General features: G+C 42.4%; 4 protein-coding genes across 5 annotated transcripts; 2 read left to right on the forward strand and 2 right to left on the reverse strand.

The window, feature by feature from the left end:
• The first annotated feature begins 145 nt into the window (after positions 1-145).
• kctd13 (potassium channel tetramerization domain containing 13) lies at positions 146-5,727 on the forward strand. The gene is made up of 7 exons (XM_084571270.1): positions 146-512; positions 1,179-1,427; positions 1,809-1,978; positions 2,582-2,671; positions 2,808-2,860; positions 3,481-3,676; positions 3,775-5,727. The coding sequence occupies exons 2-7, from the start codon at positions 1,202-1,204 to the stop codon at positions 4,021-4,023; spliced, it is 984 nt and encodes a 327-aa protein (XP_084427396.1). The 5' UTR covers positions 146-512; positions 1,179-1,201; the 3' UTR covers positions 4,024-5,727.
• A 199-nt stretch (positions 5,728-5,926) lies between these two features.
• LOC311507110 (uncharacterized protein) lies at positions 5,927-17,442 on the forward strand. Its single transcript, XM_084571316.1, has 12 exons — positions 5,927-6,021; positions 6,815-6,935; positions 7,014-7,161; positions 8,227-8,571; positions 8,671-8,843; positions 8,973-9,120; positions 9,197-9,295; positions 15,744-15,874; positions 15,956-16,060; positions 16,148-16,288; positions 16,368-16,418; positions 16,531-17,442. Exons 1-12 carry the CDS (start codon positions 5,945-5,947, stop codon positions 16,750-16,752), a joined length of 1,761 nt encoding a protein of 586 aa, XP_084427442.1. The 5' UTR covers positions 5,927-5,944; the 3' UTR covers positions 16,753-17,442.
• On the reverse strand, positions 10,500-14,772 carry LOC311507107 (lysoplasmalogenase TMEM86B-like). The gene is made up of 4 exons (XM_084571314.1): positions 13,781-14,772; positions 12,657-12,851; positions 12,317-12,557; positions 10,500-12,237 (listed from the first exon to the last, which is right to left on the reverse strand). Exons 2-4 carry the CDS (start codon positions 12,726-12,728, stop codon positions 11,786-11,788), a joined length of 765 nt encoding a protein of 254 aa, XP_084427440.1. The 5' UTR covers positions 12,729-12,851; positions 13,781-14,772; the 3' UTR covers positions 10,500-11,785.
• On the reverse strand, positions 17,442-18,497 carry LOC311507106 (lysoplasmalogenase TMEM86B-like; the record flags this gene model as incomplete). Of its 2 annotated transcripts, XM_084571313.1 has the most annotated exons (3): positions 18,316-18,497; positions 17,973-18,216; positions 17,442-17,893 (listed from the first exon to the last, which is right to left on the reverse strand). In XM_084571313.1, exons 1-3 carry the CDS (start codon positions 18,364-18,366, stop codon positions 17,442-17,444), a joined length of 747 nt encoding a protein of 248 aa, XP_084427439.1. In that variant the 5' UTR covers positions 18,367-18,497. The 2 variants fall into 2 exon arrangements, with proteins under 2 accessions (XP_084427439.1, XP_084427438.1); XM_084571312.1 differs by having other exon boundaries at positions 17,973-18,497.
• Positions 18,498-18,651: the final 154 nt, after the last annotated feature.

The raw sequence follows: 18,651 nt of genomic DNA on the forward strand, positions 1-18,651 counted from the left end.
AATGAAAATGTTTTTTCATTACGTCTTCGGCCGCCTGCTGTAGTTAGCGACACTGTCCAGCAGGTGGCAGTAGCTCACGTCACTTGTTGACAGTAGAAGAAGAAAACACCGGAAGAGGATGCTCCAGTTTCGTTTCCGAGTGACCTATTTAGCTTCACATATTAGCATCAGTTATTAATCTTTACGCCTAACAATGGAATCGTCCGTTGTTAATGTAGCTGGGTGTTCGCATGTTTCGATGACAACTGTCTGAGTTTTCACCCGAGAAGAAACTACAAAGAGCGAATTAGCGTCGCTAGCTTAAAGCGTAGCAAAGCTGTTGTTAGCCACTTTGATTTAGCTTGGCTGGCTGCGGTTAAAATGAGGTGTCAGTCGTTAGCAGCCTGCTAAACTAATTTCTGTTGTATTGCTCTGTGTTTCCGCTGGCTAGCTAATTATACGTTGCTGGCTCGTATTTCGCTGTCTGAGCTTCGCTAGGTTCACGCTTACAACACCCTTGGATGTTCACTGTGGTGAGTACAGTTTGCTATAAGCTAGCTTCATATGATTAGAGTGATATGTTAGCATCAGCCGTCGGTGTCCGTCGGATTAAATGTGTTTATGTTGACTCAGGTTATTTTAATGATGGCTGAAGCTGACTGAGGAGCCTCTCAGGTGACACATCAGTCTACACGTATGCTGTTAATCAAACATGACTCTTTGTATTGAATTAAATGATAGAGGCTAGTTTAAAAGTATTAGGATCCTTGTATTTTGTTTGTTCAGTTAGTGGAAAAATAAATCAGTAGAAAGTTCAGATCATAAAATAGTTGTGGATGAAGATGTTTTTATTAGTGTCTCCGTTGGTTAACTGAACTAGAGGAATCTATTGTGGCTATTAAAATGCACACATTATAGTTGTGACTCTAAGTTGATTGTATGTCATTTAGTCTGATCAGGATCCAAACAGTGTGGAGTGATTACGTGCTCCTAACTTACTCTACTCCCCAAAGTGCTCTATTTACAGTTTACTTACAGTTTCATGATTACTAACAGTTTCATGATGTGTGGCTTCTGTTGACACTCATCATCACGTCCTTCATTTACATAACAAGCGCCGGTGCTTCCTATCATTCATCTCTCCCTCTCTGGTCCAACCTGTACTGATCAACAAGCCGTCGTCTTCTTCTACTTTACAGTCAGGAAGTGACCCTTCAGCCCCATGTCTGCTGAGGCTTCAGTTGGCAGTCATGCCCAGTCCGCTGTTTCCCAGCCTGCCCTGCACAACACAGACGAGCACAGAAACCAGGGTCTGCTGGGGAGCAAGTATGTCAAGCTGAACGTGGGTGGCTCTCTGCATTACACAACTGTCCAGACTCTGAGTAAAGAAGACAGCCTGCTGCGGAGCATATGCAACGGAGGTACAGATGTTACCATCGACCCAGAAGGTGAGTGGACGTGTCTGTCAGGTGAGCAACACTAGTGGTAGTAGTATCACAGCACGACCTGCAAGATGCAGTCACAAAGTGCAGTAATCATGGGTCAACATGTTGACTGGAGCACTGGGGCTGATCTCTACTTAGCTGACTGTTATCTTGCTTTAAATAACGCATCCATAACTGTAGGGCTACCTACTCAGGTTGATATGCCCACTTGACATAGAGCTAGAGATCAGAGAGTACTGTTAGAACAAAGTAATGTCTGTGAATATTGAATGGTACACTGTTTGCTGGCTGTGAGGCTGGCATCACATCTGGCTCAACCTCTAGAAATAAGAATGATTACAGAAGAAAGCAAATGACTAATGAATAGTCTTCTTGCCGTTCCAGGTTGGGTGGTTTTGGATAGGAGCGGCCGGCATTTTAGTTTGGTTTTGAACTTCCTGCGAGATGGCTCCGTACCGCTGCCAGAGGACCAGAGAGAACTAGATGAGGTACTGAAGGAGGCCCAGTACTATCAGGTCCAGGGACTCGTCCAGCACTGCCTCAGCGCCATGCAGGTGATTATAGATGATACTTACTTTATGTGTTTTTGGCTTGTTTTGTGTCCATATACAGAAGTAGCAGGTCCATTTAGTTTAGTTTTACTTTCTCAAACTAATTTAGCAATTTAGCATCCACTGTGGGATAAACTGAAGGATTATCTTATCTTAATTAACTTAAAACACATGTACTTGTTACACTTCCACTAATACAAATAGGCTCTTTATCTAATTCCATACTTACAGGTTTTCAGTATTGGTCAGATAATCACTGTGGAGCTTGCTCTAAAAATAGAGAATCACAAGTGGGCAGTTAATTGAGATTTCTCATATTTTTACTTTGTCATTTTGCTTCATCATTGTCTACTCTGAGACATGTAGACACGTTTCCTCGTTGTCTATGTATGAAAGACGAGATGTAGTTTCATTTATTCTGTGCAGTGAAAAGTAAAAAATAACTTGGCAACACACTAAGTCAACATCAAAAAATAAAATGACCACAAGATTAAATCCTTAGAAGGAGTTAACTAAAGGCAGCCTGGTTTTAATCATATATCTGATTAACTTATTGCTCAGTTAAATGATCGTGGATGTATCTGAACGTATTTTCTTTACTTTCAGAAACAAAAAGATGTCTTTGAGACTGTGTGTCGTATCCCCATGATCACCTCCCCCAAAGAAGAACAGAGGATGATTGCTACCTGTAGAAAGGTAACAACTGAATTTAATCTGAGTGAAATGGAGCCATTGACTAAAGTGTGTATTATGTTGATTGACGTTGAAGCCTGGATGGGAACATAAAAAAAAAAAAGCCTTCTGAACTTGTTCCTGTTTCTTGTCTCTACAGCCGGTAGTGAAATTGCAGAACAACAGAGGGAACAACAAGTACTCTTACACCAGGTAAAACGGCTGACTGTGCATGTTTGTTACAGATGTTATCAGATACCTGCTCCCACACCACCTACCAGAGTGTTCAGTTCACTTTTTAGCTTTACTTGCAGTTTTATAATTCCCAGGGACTCATTTCTTTGTCGTGTGATAAACACACACACACACACATTCTGTTGTTATGACCTTGGCCCGAGCGTAGTTTGGGAAACCAGGAAGTGATCAAAGCAGCAGAAACGCTGTGGATTAGAAGTACAATCTGAAGTGCAGTCGTGGTAAATAATTTTACCCTGCAGAGGGCAGTAATACGCCCTGTGGCCTCAAAGATGCTAAAAGAAAAAGAAGAAATCTGAAACAAATGAACAGTCAGTTTATCTTCAGAGTCCTCTCAGATGGTTATCTTTACAAGAACTAAATTATCTGCATTTACTGTGAGCTGAGTTACCACTAGATTAAGGACGAGGCTGAGAGTTTCCAGAGCAGCTAAGATGTTGATAAGAGTAATAAAAGCTTGAGAAATGCCTCTTCTAGATGCATTTAAAACAGGAAGTCATGTGATGAATAGAAACTAAATATTTTTATCTCTTGACTGCCCTAATAATTATTTATTCTTTATGTTTTCCTTTGACCAGCAACTCCGACGACAACCTGCTGAAGAACATCGAACTGTTCGACAAACTCGTGCTGCGATTTAACGGCCGGGTGCTGTTTGTCAAAGACGTGCTGGGGGATGAGATCTGCTGTTGGTCCTTCTATGGCGAAGGCCGCAAGATCGCTGAAGTATGCTGCACTTCCATCGTCTACGCTACGGAGAAGAAGCAGACCAAAGTAAGCCTCGCAGCTGAAATGTGTTAAAAATGAAGGACGCGTTGTCCACGGCAAATAAATAGGGATCCATTAATCTACGTTAAACGTCTGTGTTTTAGGTCGAGTTTCCTGAGGCACGGATATTTGAAGAAACCCTCAATATCCTCATCTACGAGAACAGCAGAGGATCTGGTCCGGGAGGCGTACACCTTTTAGACTCGAGGGGCTCGGGTTCATCGCTGGGGGCCGGCCACTCGGAGGAAGAGGGCGCCACGGGAGGGGACAGACGAGTGAGACGGATCCACGTCAGGAGGCATATAATGCACGATGAAAGAGGGCACGGTCAGCAAACTGTGTACAAAGACTAATAATGTGAAAAGAGAAGACACGGGAGTAATGTATGGTCTTTTTTGTGTTGAATGCGAGCAGTGTGAAAGAATGAGAGACGTCCTTGATCGCAGCAATAGCTTTGTATGTAGATGTAGAAGTCGTGGCAGAGGTGTTGGGGTTGATGACTGATTTGTAATAGAGCTGAAAAAATGGCTTCTGTTTACAAGAAAACACGTTGTGTACATTTTAAATAGGACATGTGTACAGTTACCTGGGAGTGAAACTGGCATGAATAACTTTTCATATGTGAAGACACCTCCCACATGTTACTGAATGGTCCCACCACTCCTTAGATGTTTTTCTTTTTCCCTAGAGCAGACGACCTGCTGTTAATGCGGGTGGGAATGATATGCACTGGCAGCCTCCTCTGTGTTTGACTGTCAGTTTATTCAGGTTGTGAAACATCTCTTACCTTTTTGGACTGAGATGCTGCCCAGCAGCGACGGACAGGGGACGGTGCGGTTGAACACTGGAATAAAACAGAAGAGCCATTTTTAGTGAGGTTGTCTGTGAATGAGATTGTTGAGCAATTTGTTGAGTTAAGTTATTACAGCTGTTGCTTCAAGATGTTTTTTATTGATTAATTTATGAACCTAATTTATTGTTTGGTATTTAACTTTTGTACTGAATGCAGCCTTTGTGTTAACCAGTGCTCAAGTATGTTTTCATCTCTGGAAGGATGTGGTGCTCCCTGCAGCACAGACCAGAGTGTAAATGAATAAATCCTTAACTTACATTTCAGTTTCAATTTCAAGAGGACCTGTGACCATTTCTTTGATGTAGAATCTTATTCTGAGCCATGATCTTCTTTCTTTGTCTTACACCAAACCTTTGCTCGAATGAATTGGCCACACAGTGAGGATGAGGACAGTTTATGCTGGGTTGTATTTTCTATTTCCCTCAGGGAGAGGAAACGTGTTTTCTTTCTAATATCGACCTAATCACTCTGAATACTGAAAAGACATAGAATGAGAGCAATATGTATTTGGGACCCTTTGCAAAATAATATGCACTAATGTAATTTCCGTCCAATAGTGGTCATGGAGATGTTTTGAATAAATTACCTAAGAAATCCAGCTGTCGCTTCTTGGTCTCATTTGTCTAAAACATGACAAAACAATAGAGTCACACACACTGTGCATAGAAACGTGGGGAAGTTATTTTTGTATTCTACTGCTGAGAGAGGCCACTGCCATCAGGGGTTTATAGTTTCCATGAATAGGTGCACGTGGTCTGCAAAAGTAGGTGCTACGTGTTAAAGTAACGTCTACATGAATGGCAGAACCCGGGCTCTACCAGCAGAACATCACTCAAAGCATCACACTCCCTGTCCATCCTGGTACCACGTGTTCCTGAGTTAAGCGACACACCTGTCAAGTTCTGATGCAAAAGTGTTTGAGCTACAGTGGCTCATCTGTTGATATTTTGATGCAGTATCTGGGCAAGGCTTTTCCGCCCATGTGTATCAGTGAGTCATGACCCTGTCTGATAAATACTGACCAGGACAAGGAACCAGGAACCAGGAACACCCCACAAGAAACACCCAGTTAAGCCACTTAAATCCTTCCACTTTGTCAATCATCAACTTTTAAGCCAAAATGTTCATTTTAAGCCTGATATATCCTGGTCGTAATGTTTTGGCTGATAGGTGTATTAAAGTAAACGTGGTAAAGAGCTCTCATTAATACTAACCTTTTTTATATAATTTGTTATGATAAGTATGTTATAATTATTTACCATTTATCCAGTTCTTAAGGAAGGAACTTTAGGAAGTTTTGTGCCCCGAGGGGAGGGGAGGGGAGGGGAGGGGAGGGGGGGGTGGTGGTACTCGTGTGTCGTCACTTCCGGGTGATTGCGGAAGCCCGCCACCGCCAAAAAAGAAATAAGCGCAGTGTGAAAATGATGGTTTCAGGTAAAGACGCAGGAGGCATTCGCAGGTTTGTGCGCAGTCAGCTCCGTGATGAGCCGGACCTGAGGTAGAGTTTAAAACTTTCTGGACTAATTTAACCAAATGTTGTTTGTGTTGAGAATCAGAAAACGGGCTCATTTGGTTGTGTGTGTAAACAATGTTGTTGTTGTCATTGCTAACTCAAAGCTACATGTGGAACGGAGGCAGTAGCAATAATAGTGAATTAAATTAAAGTAATTTACTACATATTCATTAAATATTAAAATACTTGAGCCTGTTGAATGTTCATACTGCTCGTACTGTGTCTTTAACCTGCTTTTTATTGCTAAAATTAAAAATAATGCACCTGACGCAAATTAGAAACGTCATCACTCTGCGACGCTGTCAGTTTGCTTTAGCTTATTTATTTTTAACTTTTCTTACATGGGCTGACTCTATTTAAATGTGAATATTCATGTCAGTGACAGCTGGAAATTAGTTGTAAGTTGGTTATTGAGTTAAATGTAAACAATTTCACTTTATATTAAATAGTTTTCTCATTGTTTGAAAAGTTATCTGTACCAATTTAACATTTATCTGTGAAATAAACTGTGCACTTGATAGTCTGATAGTCTGAGTCTACATGATAGTTGAAACTTAAGCTCTAGTTTCTGCTTTTTATAGTAAAGTTAGAGGTGCAGGAAAAAGGGGGCTTAGTTTCTTAGTTTCCCATAATATCCCAGAAGTAAAAAAATAATTTGACAGTCCCTCTTTTTCAGTCTTAACAGCATTGGAAGCAGTTAGCACCGTGTGGTAACACTAGATGCTACAAAGGTGGATTATGTCTGTTATTGTCATTGATGTAATCTCTCTCATTTCAGCACGCTGACATTAGGCATTTTAAAGAAGCGTTATCTGGCACATGTCAGATGTGAGTCGTTAAGTCCGGAGGCAAAAAAGTTCATGAAACAGGCGGTTGAAGAAGAGCTAATGAAAATGCAGGTTTGTATTTGCATATAGTTTATGATATACAGTATTTACAGTGCTTAGTGCTGGAGGTATTTTTGATTTTCCTACCAGGACAGTGACTCTAATGGAAGTGAGGTGGAGACCACGAAGCCACAGAAGAAAAGGAAGAGAGAAAGGGAAGAGGACGAAGCGATAAGTGACGGAGAAGATGAATCCAAGGCAAAGAAATTCAGATCCAAGCATTTAGAGTCGTCCTCAGGTTGGTTATGGATGATGTGTGAAATGTATTTAGAGGTAGAGGTAGAGTTTAACAGTTTGGAGACGTCCTGAAGATACAAACACATTATTACGTCTATTTAGGGTTGCAAAGGGGTGGAAAATTTCCAGTAAATTTCCAGAAACTTTCCATGGGAAGTTAAACTGGGGAATTTTGGAAATATTCCAAATTAGAAACTTTCCATGGGAATTATGGGAATTATTGGGAATTTATGGGAATTTATGGGAATTATGGGATGACAATTGATGTATAAATTCTTGTATGGTTACAGAAAACCGTCTTGCAGGAGTCAGAAGAAACAGCATCAAATTTGAGGTAGCTACCACCATAATTAGCTAGCCTCTTAAATGGTCAATGAAATGAAAAATAGCTTTCATTTAGCACCTAACTTACCAGATAGTTAGCTACTGTATTAATACATTTTTATTTAATATTTGCAAGTTAAACATTAATAACGTTATAGATCAAATATATTTACCCCATGATATTATCAAAACTTACTTGACTTTATATAGTCCGCGGGCTCAAATGTGTGGCTTCAATAGTCTTGTGCTTTGAGCTCAAAAGTGTGGCCTCCAGGCTTCAAGAAATCACCTGTGCATGTGATGGAGGAATGCACAGTGCATGTAGGGGGCGTGGCCTCAATAGCCCTGCAGTAAGCAGTGTGCTGTGTGCATGTGATTGAGGAGTGTACTTGCATTAAATCTGGTTGTTTTAGCCAAGACTATGCTACAATATATTCCCCCCAACTATATTTAAGTTCCCTGTTAAGGGCCAACCTTCAATTTTGTAAATTTCTTATTTATTCCTGTTTATTCCTATATATTCCCGTTAATTCCCATATATTCCCGTTAATTCCCATGGAAAGTTTCCAACTTTGAAAATTCCCGGAATTTTGCAACCCTACGTCTATTGCAGTGGGAGTTGATCCATAAAGTAATCCTACACCTGCTCATGTTTACCTCCGTTCTTTGTAACGTACGTGTAACCCACATTGATATCCCTCCTCAAGGTTTGTCGTCTCTTTCATTGTGTGGTTAACAACAGAATCAGAGGCTAAGGAGGACGCCAAAACAGGAAGTGAGGAAAGTGAAGACGACGAACAAATTAAATCTGATGAATCTGAGGTGGAGGTGGAAAAGCCTCGGCGAGAGACAAAGAAAAACGGTCAACGCCAGGTGAGCAGCGACGACTCCGCAGACGAGGAAAAGACTGAGTCGGGAAAGAAAGAGAATGAGAGTCCAAAGAAAAGTGTGACAGACAAAGAAAAGAGTGGAGAGAGAAAAGGTGAAGATACAAGTGATGAAGAGAAAACACCACAGAGTGATGAAGAGGATGAAAGTGAAGCAGACAAAATACAAGACAAGGAGTCGTCTGATGAGAGTGAGAAAGGTGACAAGCTTCATACTAACATGTCACACACATAACTGTTCATTTATGCTGCCATGACTCTTTATATGGAGTCATCTGTTCTGCTGTTGTGTCACACAGAAGAAAAAGCCTCAGTGGAAAAGAAAAATGAGGATCCAGACTCGGATTCGTCGACACTCCCTTCTCTAGACGATGAAAAGAATGATAGAACAGAAAAGGCACAAGATGAGAAAGAAGAGAAGAAGAAGAAGAGGAAGAAGAAATCAGTGACGAAAGAAGAGAGCTCCAAGAAGGTGAGCTGCCGTCAGAAGAACCAGAGTGTTTAGGTTTTTGTAATTTAACGTTCGTCACGTGATCTCAAATAAACGTAGAACAGCTGATGCGTCTTCTCCTCACGAACGTGTCTGTCCTTCGTCTCGCAGGAAGACCACAAAGCCGTCGCCAGGCTCAAGCGTTACATTTCTCTCTGTGGCGTCAGGAAGAATTACAAGAAGCTCCTCAGTGGCTGCCGCTCGATTCGCGCCCAGGTGGCTGCTCTGAAGAAGGAGCTGGAAGATCTGGGCGTCGACGGTGAGTGGGGCGCGAGTGCAGTCACCTTTTTAACTCCTGATCAGTTAATAAATACGGTGGCTCTGTTCTCACACAGGTAATCCGTCTGTCGAGAAATGCAAAAAAGCCAGAATGAAAAGAGAGGAGGCTCAGGAACTGGCTGCGCTTGATGTCAACAACATCATCACCACAAAAGGTAACTGCTGGTTTCTGTTGAATCTGTTTATTTTTATAAATTCAGTGACTGAAAGAGAACCGGAGCATGAGAAGAGAAATGGGAGTCAAGACAGTTAACTAAACGATGAAGGCTCTTCAGGTTCACATGAGATCGAGACGTAAAACGAGACGTCTTCACGGTGTGTTCAAGTGCAACCTACACTCTCTATGAGGCTCTTTTTACCCTCCATCATGTCAGGAAGAGCCAACATGAATCTTAAATAAAGTCAATTTATTATATTGACTTAAATCAAATGTGCAGTCAGTAAATCAGTCATGTCTGTAGCGTGTGTGTTTGAGTGAGTGAATGCTAGACGAGAAGAACAGAAGATAGACCACAGACAGCTCAGACACTTATAGGTCAGCAATCACATCAGTCCAGGTGTCAGCCATCACTGCTAATGAACCACTGCACAAACACCGACACCGACCTGGAAGCTGTCACAGTCATGATACTGTGTTCCACCAGGTGTTTTGATTGCATTGCACAAATCTTCCACTGTTTTGTTGTTCCTGTCCCAACGCGTGGAAACATGTTTCTACAGTAAGAGTATGTGCAGATTTTAAAGTTTCATGCACAGCCTGGCCAAAAGAAAAGAAGTCTCCACCTGGATTTAACTAGTCAAACAGGTATTCACCTCCTGTTGGATAATTACTGCATGGGTGATTATCTTTCAGCTGACAACAAGTTATTTAAGCCCAACTGATGCAATGAGCAGCTTCTCATTCCTTCAACAACCATGTCTAAAGACACATCCTGTGGTCGTCTGTTTGAGAAGGGTCAAATCATTGGCATGCATCAAGCAGAGAAAACATCTAAGGAGATTGTAGAAACTACTAAAACTGGGTTAAGAACTGTCCAAGGCATTATTAAAAACTGGAAGGAGAGTGGAGAACCAAACCAAATATCAGAGTGTGGGACCTTTTTATTCAGGCCAGACAGTGTAGAGTCAGCTCCATCTATAACTGTAGAGTGATGTGATCATCATCTCACGTCGATGCTTCTCTCAGGTCGACCCAAACGCAGAGCCTCAGGATGGCATCATCAGGACCCCTCGTCCTCTCCGTACCAGCGCACCGTGAACTCTGGCTCTGACAGCGATCAAGAGAACAAGGCACAAGGAGGACGCACTAAAGCATCACAGTGGGCAAACCTGCGTGGGATCATCAGTGATGATGCAGACAGTGACTGACAGACAGACGGACAGTGACCTGGATGTGTTGATAGTGTTAAAGATTTGTAAAATAATTTACACAAAAAATACCTGAGTTCAGATTCATTCAGATTGATGATTGTTCTACTATATTTTGAATAAAAAACTGTTTTCTAACTATAGACACATGGAGTGTTGATTTATTTTATTAAACACTGTAAATAAAACGGGCAAAGACATCACAGTGACCCGACAACATACAGTACTAATGAACTCCTTCATAGGAAAGCGTCCGGCATCAAATAGTGGTGTGAACTAAATGTAATTAAATACTGTGCTTAGTTAAGATTCTACAGTACTTGTACTTAGGTACACTAACACTGGATTTTTATTCCACTACATTTATCTGTTAAAAACATAAAAAATATAATGGACACAGTAGATTTAAACACCTAAAACTATACTTCACAATAATATAAAATATAAAATAGATCTCAAATACACCCACTCCTATAATATTTACAGAAGGCAGGTCTTTACTTGTGACAAATTATTTTTTTATTGACGAAAACAGAAATACAAAGACATTCTCCTGTTGTACAGATGAAGAACATGTTAACTTACAAAAATATATTGTATATTAAGTCACATTTATCCAGCCAATAGTACAAAAATAACTATTCAGTGAGATAGAAATACTAGTAATTAAAAGAAAATAAAAATAAAAGGGAACTAAACTGGTCTATAGTAAATTATATTCATCTATATGTGTACAAAGCTTTCTAGTGTAGGCATTTTCAATTTTCTTTGTATATTTATATAACATATATATGTCATTACAGGGCGACATGCCAGATTGGGGGGATTTTGCAAAGCGGCATTTATGTGTATAGTATTTGGTTATGATAATTATGTTGTTCACAAGGTGCTGTTGGTATGCTTTGTATCACCTTAATGTAGTTTTTAGCTGAGCAATTTAAATTATATTTAGTATTAAACTCATCCAGTTTGAGTACAGTACCTTTGTCATCCATCAGCTGCACAATTGACCAAATTTCTTTCAACATCCAGTCATCATCATAAACATAGATGTTCTTTGACCCCTGATTAACAACAGGCTGTGGTTGCTTTAAATCCTGAAGGTGCTGGAGGCTCATCAGCAGGGTTTCAGACCGGCTGTTGTCCTACAGACGAGAAGACCTCTGGAAGGTTGGATGTTGGATGTTCATTATCAGGAAGTGTTCAGAGGAAGTTTCACCAACAGATGGAGACAGAGGATCCCGCCATCACTTTAGAGATGCCTCAGGTTGGGCTGTTTAGGACCTCTTCCTTTTTGAAAAGTCGTCCTTGTTCTCCACCGCCACCACGTCGCCCACGGCAATTAGAAGCTGTGCCATGTAATATGTCACCATGACAACCAGGTGGCCGTGCACCGACTGTGGTATCACATTGAAAACCTGCAGAGAGAGCGTTGCGTCGGACGCGACAAAACTCAAACCTCCCAACGCTGTTGCTACGTGACGGGTTCTAATCGCCAGAGCAGCCATTAGAAGAATTTTGCAGCAGTAGACGCCCACAGCCGGGGTCAGGATGTCAGATTTATGTAGCCGCTTCAGGAACGGATAGAGATACATGTAGAAACCTCCTCCAACGACAATCAGGATCAGATAGACAAAACGGAGCCAGAAGGAAGAGGAATGAAGTCCATATCGACTGGACAGGAAGGAGATCGAGTAGAGCACATGGGCCACGGCAAAAGCACCCATTCCTTAAAAATAAAATAAAATGAAACCTTAAATCCAACATGTCGTCTGAGGCCTTCATTTAAGAACAATCAGAGGTCTTACCGTACGCAAAAAGCTTGTCCCAGATCAAGCAGCAGTCACCTACAGCAGAGAAGAGCAGCCCTCCGACCATCAGGACGCTCTGACGGCCGTTCCAGCTCAGCACCACCGGCGCCAGCAGGAGGGTCGGTGCTGACTTCACACCTGCAGCCACGATGGACGGATGGGAGTCAGGAGTCCACAGGTAGAAGTACAGAGCTGCGGACAGAAAGAACGGCAGGAGAGAGACAAAGAGAGAGCAGGACTGAGAGACAGACAGAGAGACAGAGAGAGGGATGGAAGGGGGAGAGTTTAGAGAGGAATCAAACAGAAAATCTGACTGTGAATAAGAGATTATCTGTACCATGTTCCTCCTCTGCCGCCTGTCATTTGCGTCTTTCTCCTGGATGTTCATCTCTATTTTTCTTCGTCCCATTCTCAGAAGGTTCCCCTCACATATAATCCTCAGATGTTCTCCTGAACCCGTCACCTCGGCGCTCTGCCTCGTCTTTCAGTCCGCCTGTCTTCCAGTGAACTTTGGACCGGCCTGATAATCTTCCTGTTTTCAATCGACACAGACAAACAGCTGACCTTTATGATGGAAAAGTTAACATGTTCTCTGATTCTCAAACATATAATATGACGATATTCACTTAAACACAGAGACATCTACACACACTTATGAGTCACGTGCACAGGAGTATAAATACAGATGTCACTGACAGACAGAGCTCACTGTTATTGGCTGCAAGTAAAAGATCCTTAAGGCAACCTCATCTGGAGTCTGTCTCGTCTCCTCTCTAAAGTGTTGGTAATCTTGAAGATTTATCTGACAAACTTGGTCCTTCGAGCCAGATCCCAAAACACCAGCAGGAGCCAGAAGAAAACCCCAGTGACACCTGAAAACTGTGCACAAGTGGTCTGGGACCTCAACAAAGACCTTCATCTGGACTGATGTTCAAAGAGGCTGGGACATCGGGACTGAAACTGACTTCTGCTGGATGGATGGGATCCGAACAGTGAACCAGAGAGGAAGACAGACCAACCCCGGAGGTGAGGAAAAGCAGGACTTTTAAAAGAGTCTGGGACTCATGGCATCGAAAACCAAGACGGAGGAAACCATGCATGACTAGAAACAGGAGCTGCAGCTAAAGAGCACTTTTAAAACTCACCACAGACTGATCAAACCTCAGATGAGGAAGTGCTACACTTGACTGAAACTCAGCTGAGGCATGAAAACTGCACCAAAATCACTCGCCTGTCCACGTATCTCTGTCAAAGCCCAAGCAGGGAACGTGGCAGGGAGTAGGTGACACAAGGTGACACAAGCTACTCACTGGGAGAAGCATAGCTCAACAACTCACTCATACAGACAACAACTGAACTGGGTAACACGCTGCACGGTGCACATCTTAGACTCTGACCAACAGAAATGACTGACCGATGTGTTTATGACCGAGGAACAGGAGAAAGAGTTATCAGACATACCAGAGACGTTGTGGTCAAAGGGTCCACATGATGTAGGGTTAATGAAAGGAGCGCTGCCAGTACAAGTCTTAGACGCACGACTGCAAACAAAAGTGGTAGTTCCTTGTGAGGACTCGCCCTGCAATACCATTGAGCAATACACTACTGTTTCCTGTTAAAAAGGCTCCACCCTCAACAGAATGGAGATGGTCCAAGACTTACAGGCAGTTAACAAAGGTGTGGTGCCCAGGGTACGATGCAACAGGTGTGAACACAGGTGTGTGTACAGGTGTGTGTTCCAGACCCATATACATTATTAAATTACTTGTGAGCTGAGGCCAAAGTGTTCACTGTGATAGATGAGGCTAATGCCATGTCATTCCTGGGGACGACCAACTTTTGCAGATTGTGGAAACCACATTACTCAGAAATGATTGATGAGCTGCTAAGAATGATGTATGACAAGACACATCCTGTGGTCGTGGAGAAGATGTTAGTCTGTTTGAGAAGGGTCAAATCATTGGCATGCATCAAGCAGAGAAAACATCTAAGGAGATTGTAGAAACTACTAAAACTGGGTTAAGAACTGTCCAAGGCATTATTAAAAACTGGAAGGATAGTGGAGAAGCATCAGGGTAAGAAGAGAGGCAGATGAAGTGATGCACCCATCATGCCTAGTGTCTACTCTACAAGCCTGTGGGGGCAGTGCTATGATCTGGGGTTGCTGCAGTTGCTCAGGTCTAGGTTCAGCAACATTATGTGTCCAAAGAATGAGGTCAGCTGACTACCTGAATATACTGAATGACCAGGTTATTCCATCAATGGATCATATTCCAAGATGACAATGCCAGGATTCATGGGGCTCAGATTGTGAAAGAGTGGTTCAGGGAGCATGAGACATCATGTTCACACATGGATTGGCCACCACAGAGTCCAGACCTGAACCCCATTGAGAATCTTTGGGATGTGCTGGAGAAGGCTTTGTGCAGTGGTCAGACTCTCCATCATCAATACAAGATCTTGATGGAAAATGAATGAAACACTGGATGGAGATAAATCTGGAGACACTGGAGAAGATTATTAAAACAATAAGTATACAAAGAAGTCTACTTTATGAAATGTGTGAAAGCTTACATATAAGTCATAATAATATAACTATAAAATATAAAATACATACCAAATACACCCACTTCTATAGAAGGTAGGTCTTTACTTGTGACAAATTATTGTTTAGAATAATATTTTTTCTTTTACTTTAAAGAATCTGAACATTTGTTGCAGCGCAGAGAAATAAAATCACATTTAAAGTGTTTTAATTCCACGACAACCGGTCTGCGTCTCCTTTCCGGAAGGAAATGGAAACAACGCGGAAGACGGAATGTTTCGCTGACGGACCGGTCCTACACTTTAATGTGTCCGCCCCGCACCGCTGCAGGTCAATAAGGTACTGTTGTTGATTTCTTTAATTCCGCTGCTTCTCCGTCATCACTTTAAGAAAATATCTAACGATTAAGAAGTCGCTCTTTGTTTTTATTATATCGATTATATTATTACATTTATTCTGATATAAAGTCAGAAATCATTTCACGTGACCCTCAAACAGCAGCTGCAATCCGGACAAAAGAAAAACTGATCTACATCTAAATAAATCAACCAGTGTTTTATATATTGATATATATATTTCATTAATATTATTAATACATTTGGCTAAAGTCTAATCATTCTTTGACGAACTTTTTAATATTTAATTTTGTCAGCTGATTAACTGCATCCTGGAGCTCCAGATTATTTAGAAGAAAATGAAATTTAGAATTTACTGAGAAATAAATTACACGGTCTCCAATTTCTGAGCAAGGCTGACAAATACAAAAAAAAAAAATATATCCTCCAAAGTTAAACTCTTTGGTGCAACAAATACAGGACGTGTTTATTTCCAACTCTTTTCACGCAGGAATGGATGACGACACACCAGGTGAGATCTTAGCTGAGCTCCAGCCCCGGCCCATCGGACTCTGGGGGGTCGCTCAGATCGCTGCTGGCACTGGGCTCGCTGTGTACGCCATGTGGGTGGGAATCCTGCAGCCAGGCTTCCGTAAAGTCCCCTTGAGGCTCCAGGTATGATCTTAGAATAACTTTTCATGTCATTGCACCACTTACCTCTGAAAGGACTCAGTGGTCATTTAACATGTCTCCCAGGTTCCCTACATTCCCGCCAGCAAAGCCCAAGTAAATAACGTGATGACACTGCTGAGAGGTCGAACGGGACGCCTTGTGGATTTGGGATCTGGTGACGGTCGTATTGTAAGTATAGGTGAGACGTTTATGGTTCTCTTTATTTATTCCCTCGCCCTGATTAACAACAGGCTGTGGTTGCTTTAAATCCTGAAGGTGCTGGAGGCTCATCAGCAGGGTTTCAGACCGGCTGTTGGCTACGAGCTCAACCCCTGGCTCGTTCGTCTGGCTCGCTTTCACGCGTGGAGATCAGGTCACGGAGGACAAGTGTCCTACAGACGAGAAGACCTCTGGAAGGTTGGATGTTTGTCACTAGTGCTGCAGCATCAGTAACGCTCCCATTCAAAGTTGTAATTAAAGCTTAATTCTGTCGCAGGTCAACTTGACAAAGTGCAAGAACATCACAGTGTTCCTGGCTCCCAGTGTGGTGAGTCATTAATAATTGAGAGCCATGAATTTATCTGATTTAACAGATTTTAATGTCTTTTAATTCGCCTACTAACTAAATGTTCTTCCACTCATTAATCTTGTTCTCTCAGCTTTCTTTACTGCAGAAGAAGCTGGAGGCCGAGCTCCCGGATGACGCCTTAGTGGTGGCCGGTCGCTTTCCCCTCCCTGACTGGAAACCTTTCAGGGTTGAAGGACACGGTGTGGACAGAGCTTGGGCCTACAGCATGCAAGCACAAAGACAGCCCTCAGACTTTAAAGATACAGAGAGCGACATTAACAATGAGCTGTCTGACAAGAAAGGATCCACTTGAAGTATACTCACTGATGAGCTTCCAATGTCCTTTTAATCTAACTTATTAATGTCTTTTAAAAAGGAAGTACTGTTGACCCTGCAGCTACCAGACAACACTGTTTAAATGTCTAAGTATGTTTTTGTTGCCTTCAAATCTTTTATGTAAAGCAGCAGCTGAACTTTAATATGTAATTACATGTTCTGTGTAAATATGTTTCTAAGTCAACTGTTATTTTACTATTTTTAATATATGTACATCTATTTTTTAATTGTTCTAAAGTCTGACGTGTTTCATTTCCTCTTTAAACAGGACTCAGTTATAGACACATATTTATTTACTGTGAGTCTTCATGTCCAGACACTTCAGGTCAGATCACATCCTGTCACCACACACACAGTCCACACGCAGACACAGATGTCTCTTTAAATATTTTAATCACATAAATATTATAAACTGATGTTCATTGAATGGATTTGTGGTATTTTAAAATCTCATGATCACAGAAATGTATCAATTGGAAACTTTAGTGATGATAAGACGCTCCATCTCTTCCAGCTCTCAGCTGATTAGTGTCTCTGCCTCTGGTCCTTTATCTGACGGGTTCTTTACGTCCAGGACTCACAGGAAGTGTTCAGAGGAAGTTTCACCAACAGATGGAGACAGAGAGTATCCCGCCATCACTTTAGAGATGCCTCAGGTTGGGCTGGTTAGGACCTCTTCCATTTTGAAAAGTCGTCCTTGTTCTCCACCGCCTTCACGTCGCCCACGGCAATTAGAAGCTGTGCCAGATAATACGTCACCATGACAACCAGGTGGCCGTGTGCCGATTGTGGTATCACATTAAAGGCCTGCAGAGCCAGCGTCGCATCGGACACAGCGAAACTCAAACCTCCCAAAGCTGTTGCTATGTGACGGGTTCTAATCGCCAGAGAAACCATTAGAAGAATTAAGGAAAAGTAGACGCCCACAGCCGGAGTCAGGATGTCAGATTTCGGTTGCTGCTGCAGGAACGGATAGAGATAGATGTAGAATCCTCCTCCCACGAGGATCAGGATCAGATAGACAAAACGGAGCCAGGAGGAAGAGGAATCAGCTGCATATCGGCTGGACAGGAAGGAGATCGAGTAGAGCACATGGGCCACGGCAAAAGCACCCATTCCTTAAAAATAAAATAAAATGAAACCTTAAATCCACCGTGTCGTCTGAGGCCTTCATTTAAGAACAATCAGAGGTCTTACCGTGCAGAAACAGCTCGTCCCAGATCAAGCAGCAGTCACCTACAGCAGAGAAGAGCAGCCCTCCGACCACACCCAGGACGCTCTGACCCCCGTTCCAGCTCAGCACCACCGGCGCCAGCAGGAGGGTCGGTGCTGACTTCACACCTGCAGCCACGATGGACGGTGGGGAGTCAGGAGTCCACAGGTAGAAGTACAGAGCTGCGGACAGAAAGAACGGCAGGAGAGAGACAAAGAGAGAGCAGGACTGAGAGACAGACAGAGAGACAGAGAGAGGGATGGAAGGGGGAGAGTTTAGAGAGGAATCAAACAGAAAATCTGACTGTGAATAAGAGATTATCTGTACCATGTTCCTCCTCTGCCTCCTGTCATAGGCGTGTGTGTCCAGGATGTCCATCTCTGTTTTTCCTCGTCCCGTTCTCAGAAGGTTCCCCTCACATATAATCCTCAGATGTTCTCCTGAACCCCTCACCTCAGCACTCTGCCTCGTCTCTCAGTCCGCCTGTCTTCCAGTGAACTTTGGACCGACCTGATAATCAATGCTCTTCCTGTTTTCAGTCGACACGGACAAACAGCTGACCTTTGACCTCTCCGGTGAAAGTCATGGGTGACATCAGCACCTAAGGAGTAAAGTTGAGCCTCGTGTAATAAATAGTCATCTTTAATGTGTGAGTATTTAAGA

The sequence above is a fragment of the Chelon labrosus genome (genome assembly GCF_963514085.1).
Source record: "Chelon labrosus genome assembly, chromosome: 21".
NCBI classification, from domain to species: Eukaryota; Metazoa; Chordata; class Actinopteri; order Mugiliformes; family Mugilidae; genus Chelon; species Chelon labrosus.

What these genes read in the sequence shown, in the direction of transcription:
- LOC311507107 (XM_084571314.1), bottom strand. Translation starts at nt 12,728, where the DNA reads ATGGGACGAAGAAAAATAGAGATGAACATCCAGGAGAAAGACGCAAAT. An exon ending in GGCGGCAGAGGAGGAACATG is followed by an intron (nt 12,558 to 12,656) that starts GTACAGATAATC and finishes TCTGTCTCTCAG; the next exon opens with TCCTGCTCTCTCTTTGTCTC. An exon ending in GGACAAGCTTTTTGCGTACG is followed by an intron (nt 12,238 to 12,316) that starts GTAAGACCTCTG and finishes TTTATTTTTAAG; the next exon opens with GAATGGGTGCTTTTGCCGTG.
- LOC311507110 (XM_084571316.1), top strand. Translation starts at nt 5,945, where the DNA reads ATGATGGTTTCAGGTAAAGACGCAGGAGGCATTCGCAGGTTTGTGCGC. An exon ending in AAGAGCTAATGAAAATGCAG is followed by an intron (nt 6,936 to 7,013) that starts GTTTGTATTTGC and finishes TTTTCCTACCAG; the next exon opens with GACAGTGACTCTAATGGAAG. An exon ending in TGTTCCTGGCTCCCAGTGTG is followed by an intron (nt 16,419 to 16,530) that starts GTGAGTCATTAA and finishes TTGTTCTCTCAG; the next exon opens with CTTTCTTTACTGCAGAAGAA.
- kctd13 (XM_084571270.1), top strand. Translation starts at nt 1,202, where the DNA reads ATGTCTGCTGAGGCTTCAGTTGGCAGTCATGCCCAGTCCGCTGTTTCC. An exon ending in ACTGCCTCAGCGCCATGCAG is followed by an intron (nt 1,979 to 2,581) that starts GTGATTATAGAT and finishes CTTTACTTTCAG; the next exon opens with AAACAAAAAGATGTCTTTGA. An exon ending in TGATTGCTACCTGTAGAAAG is followed by an intron (nt 2,672 to 2,807) that starts GTAACAACTGAA and finishes TTGTCTCTACAG; the next exon opens with CCGGTAGTGAAATTGCAGAA.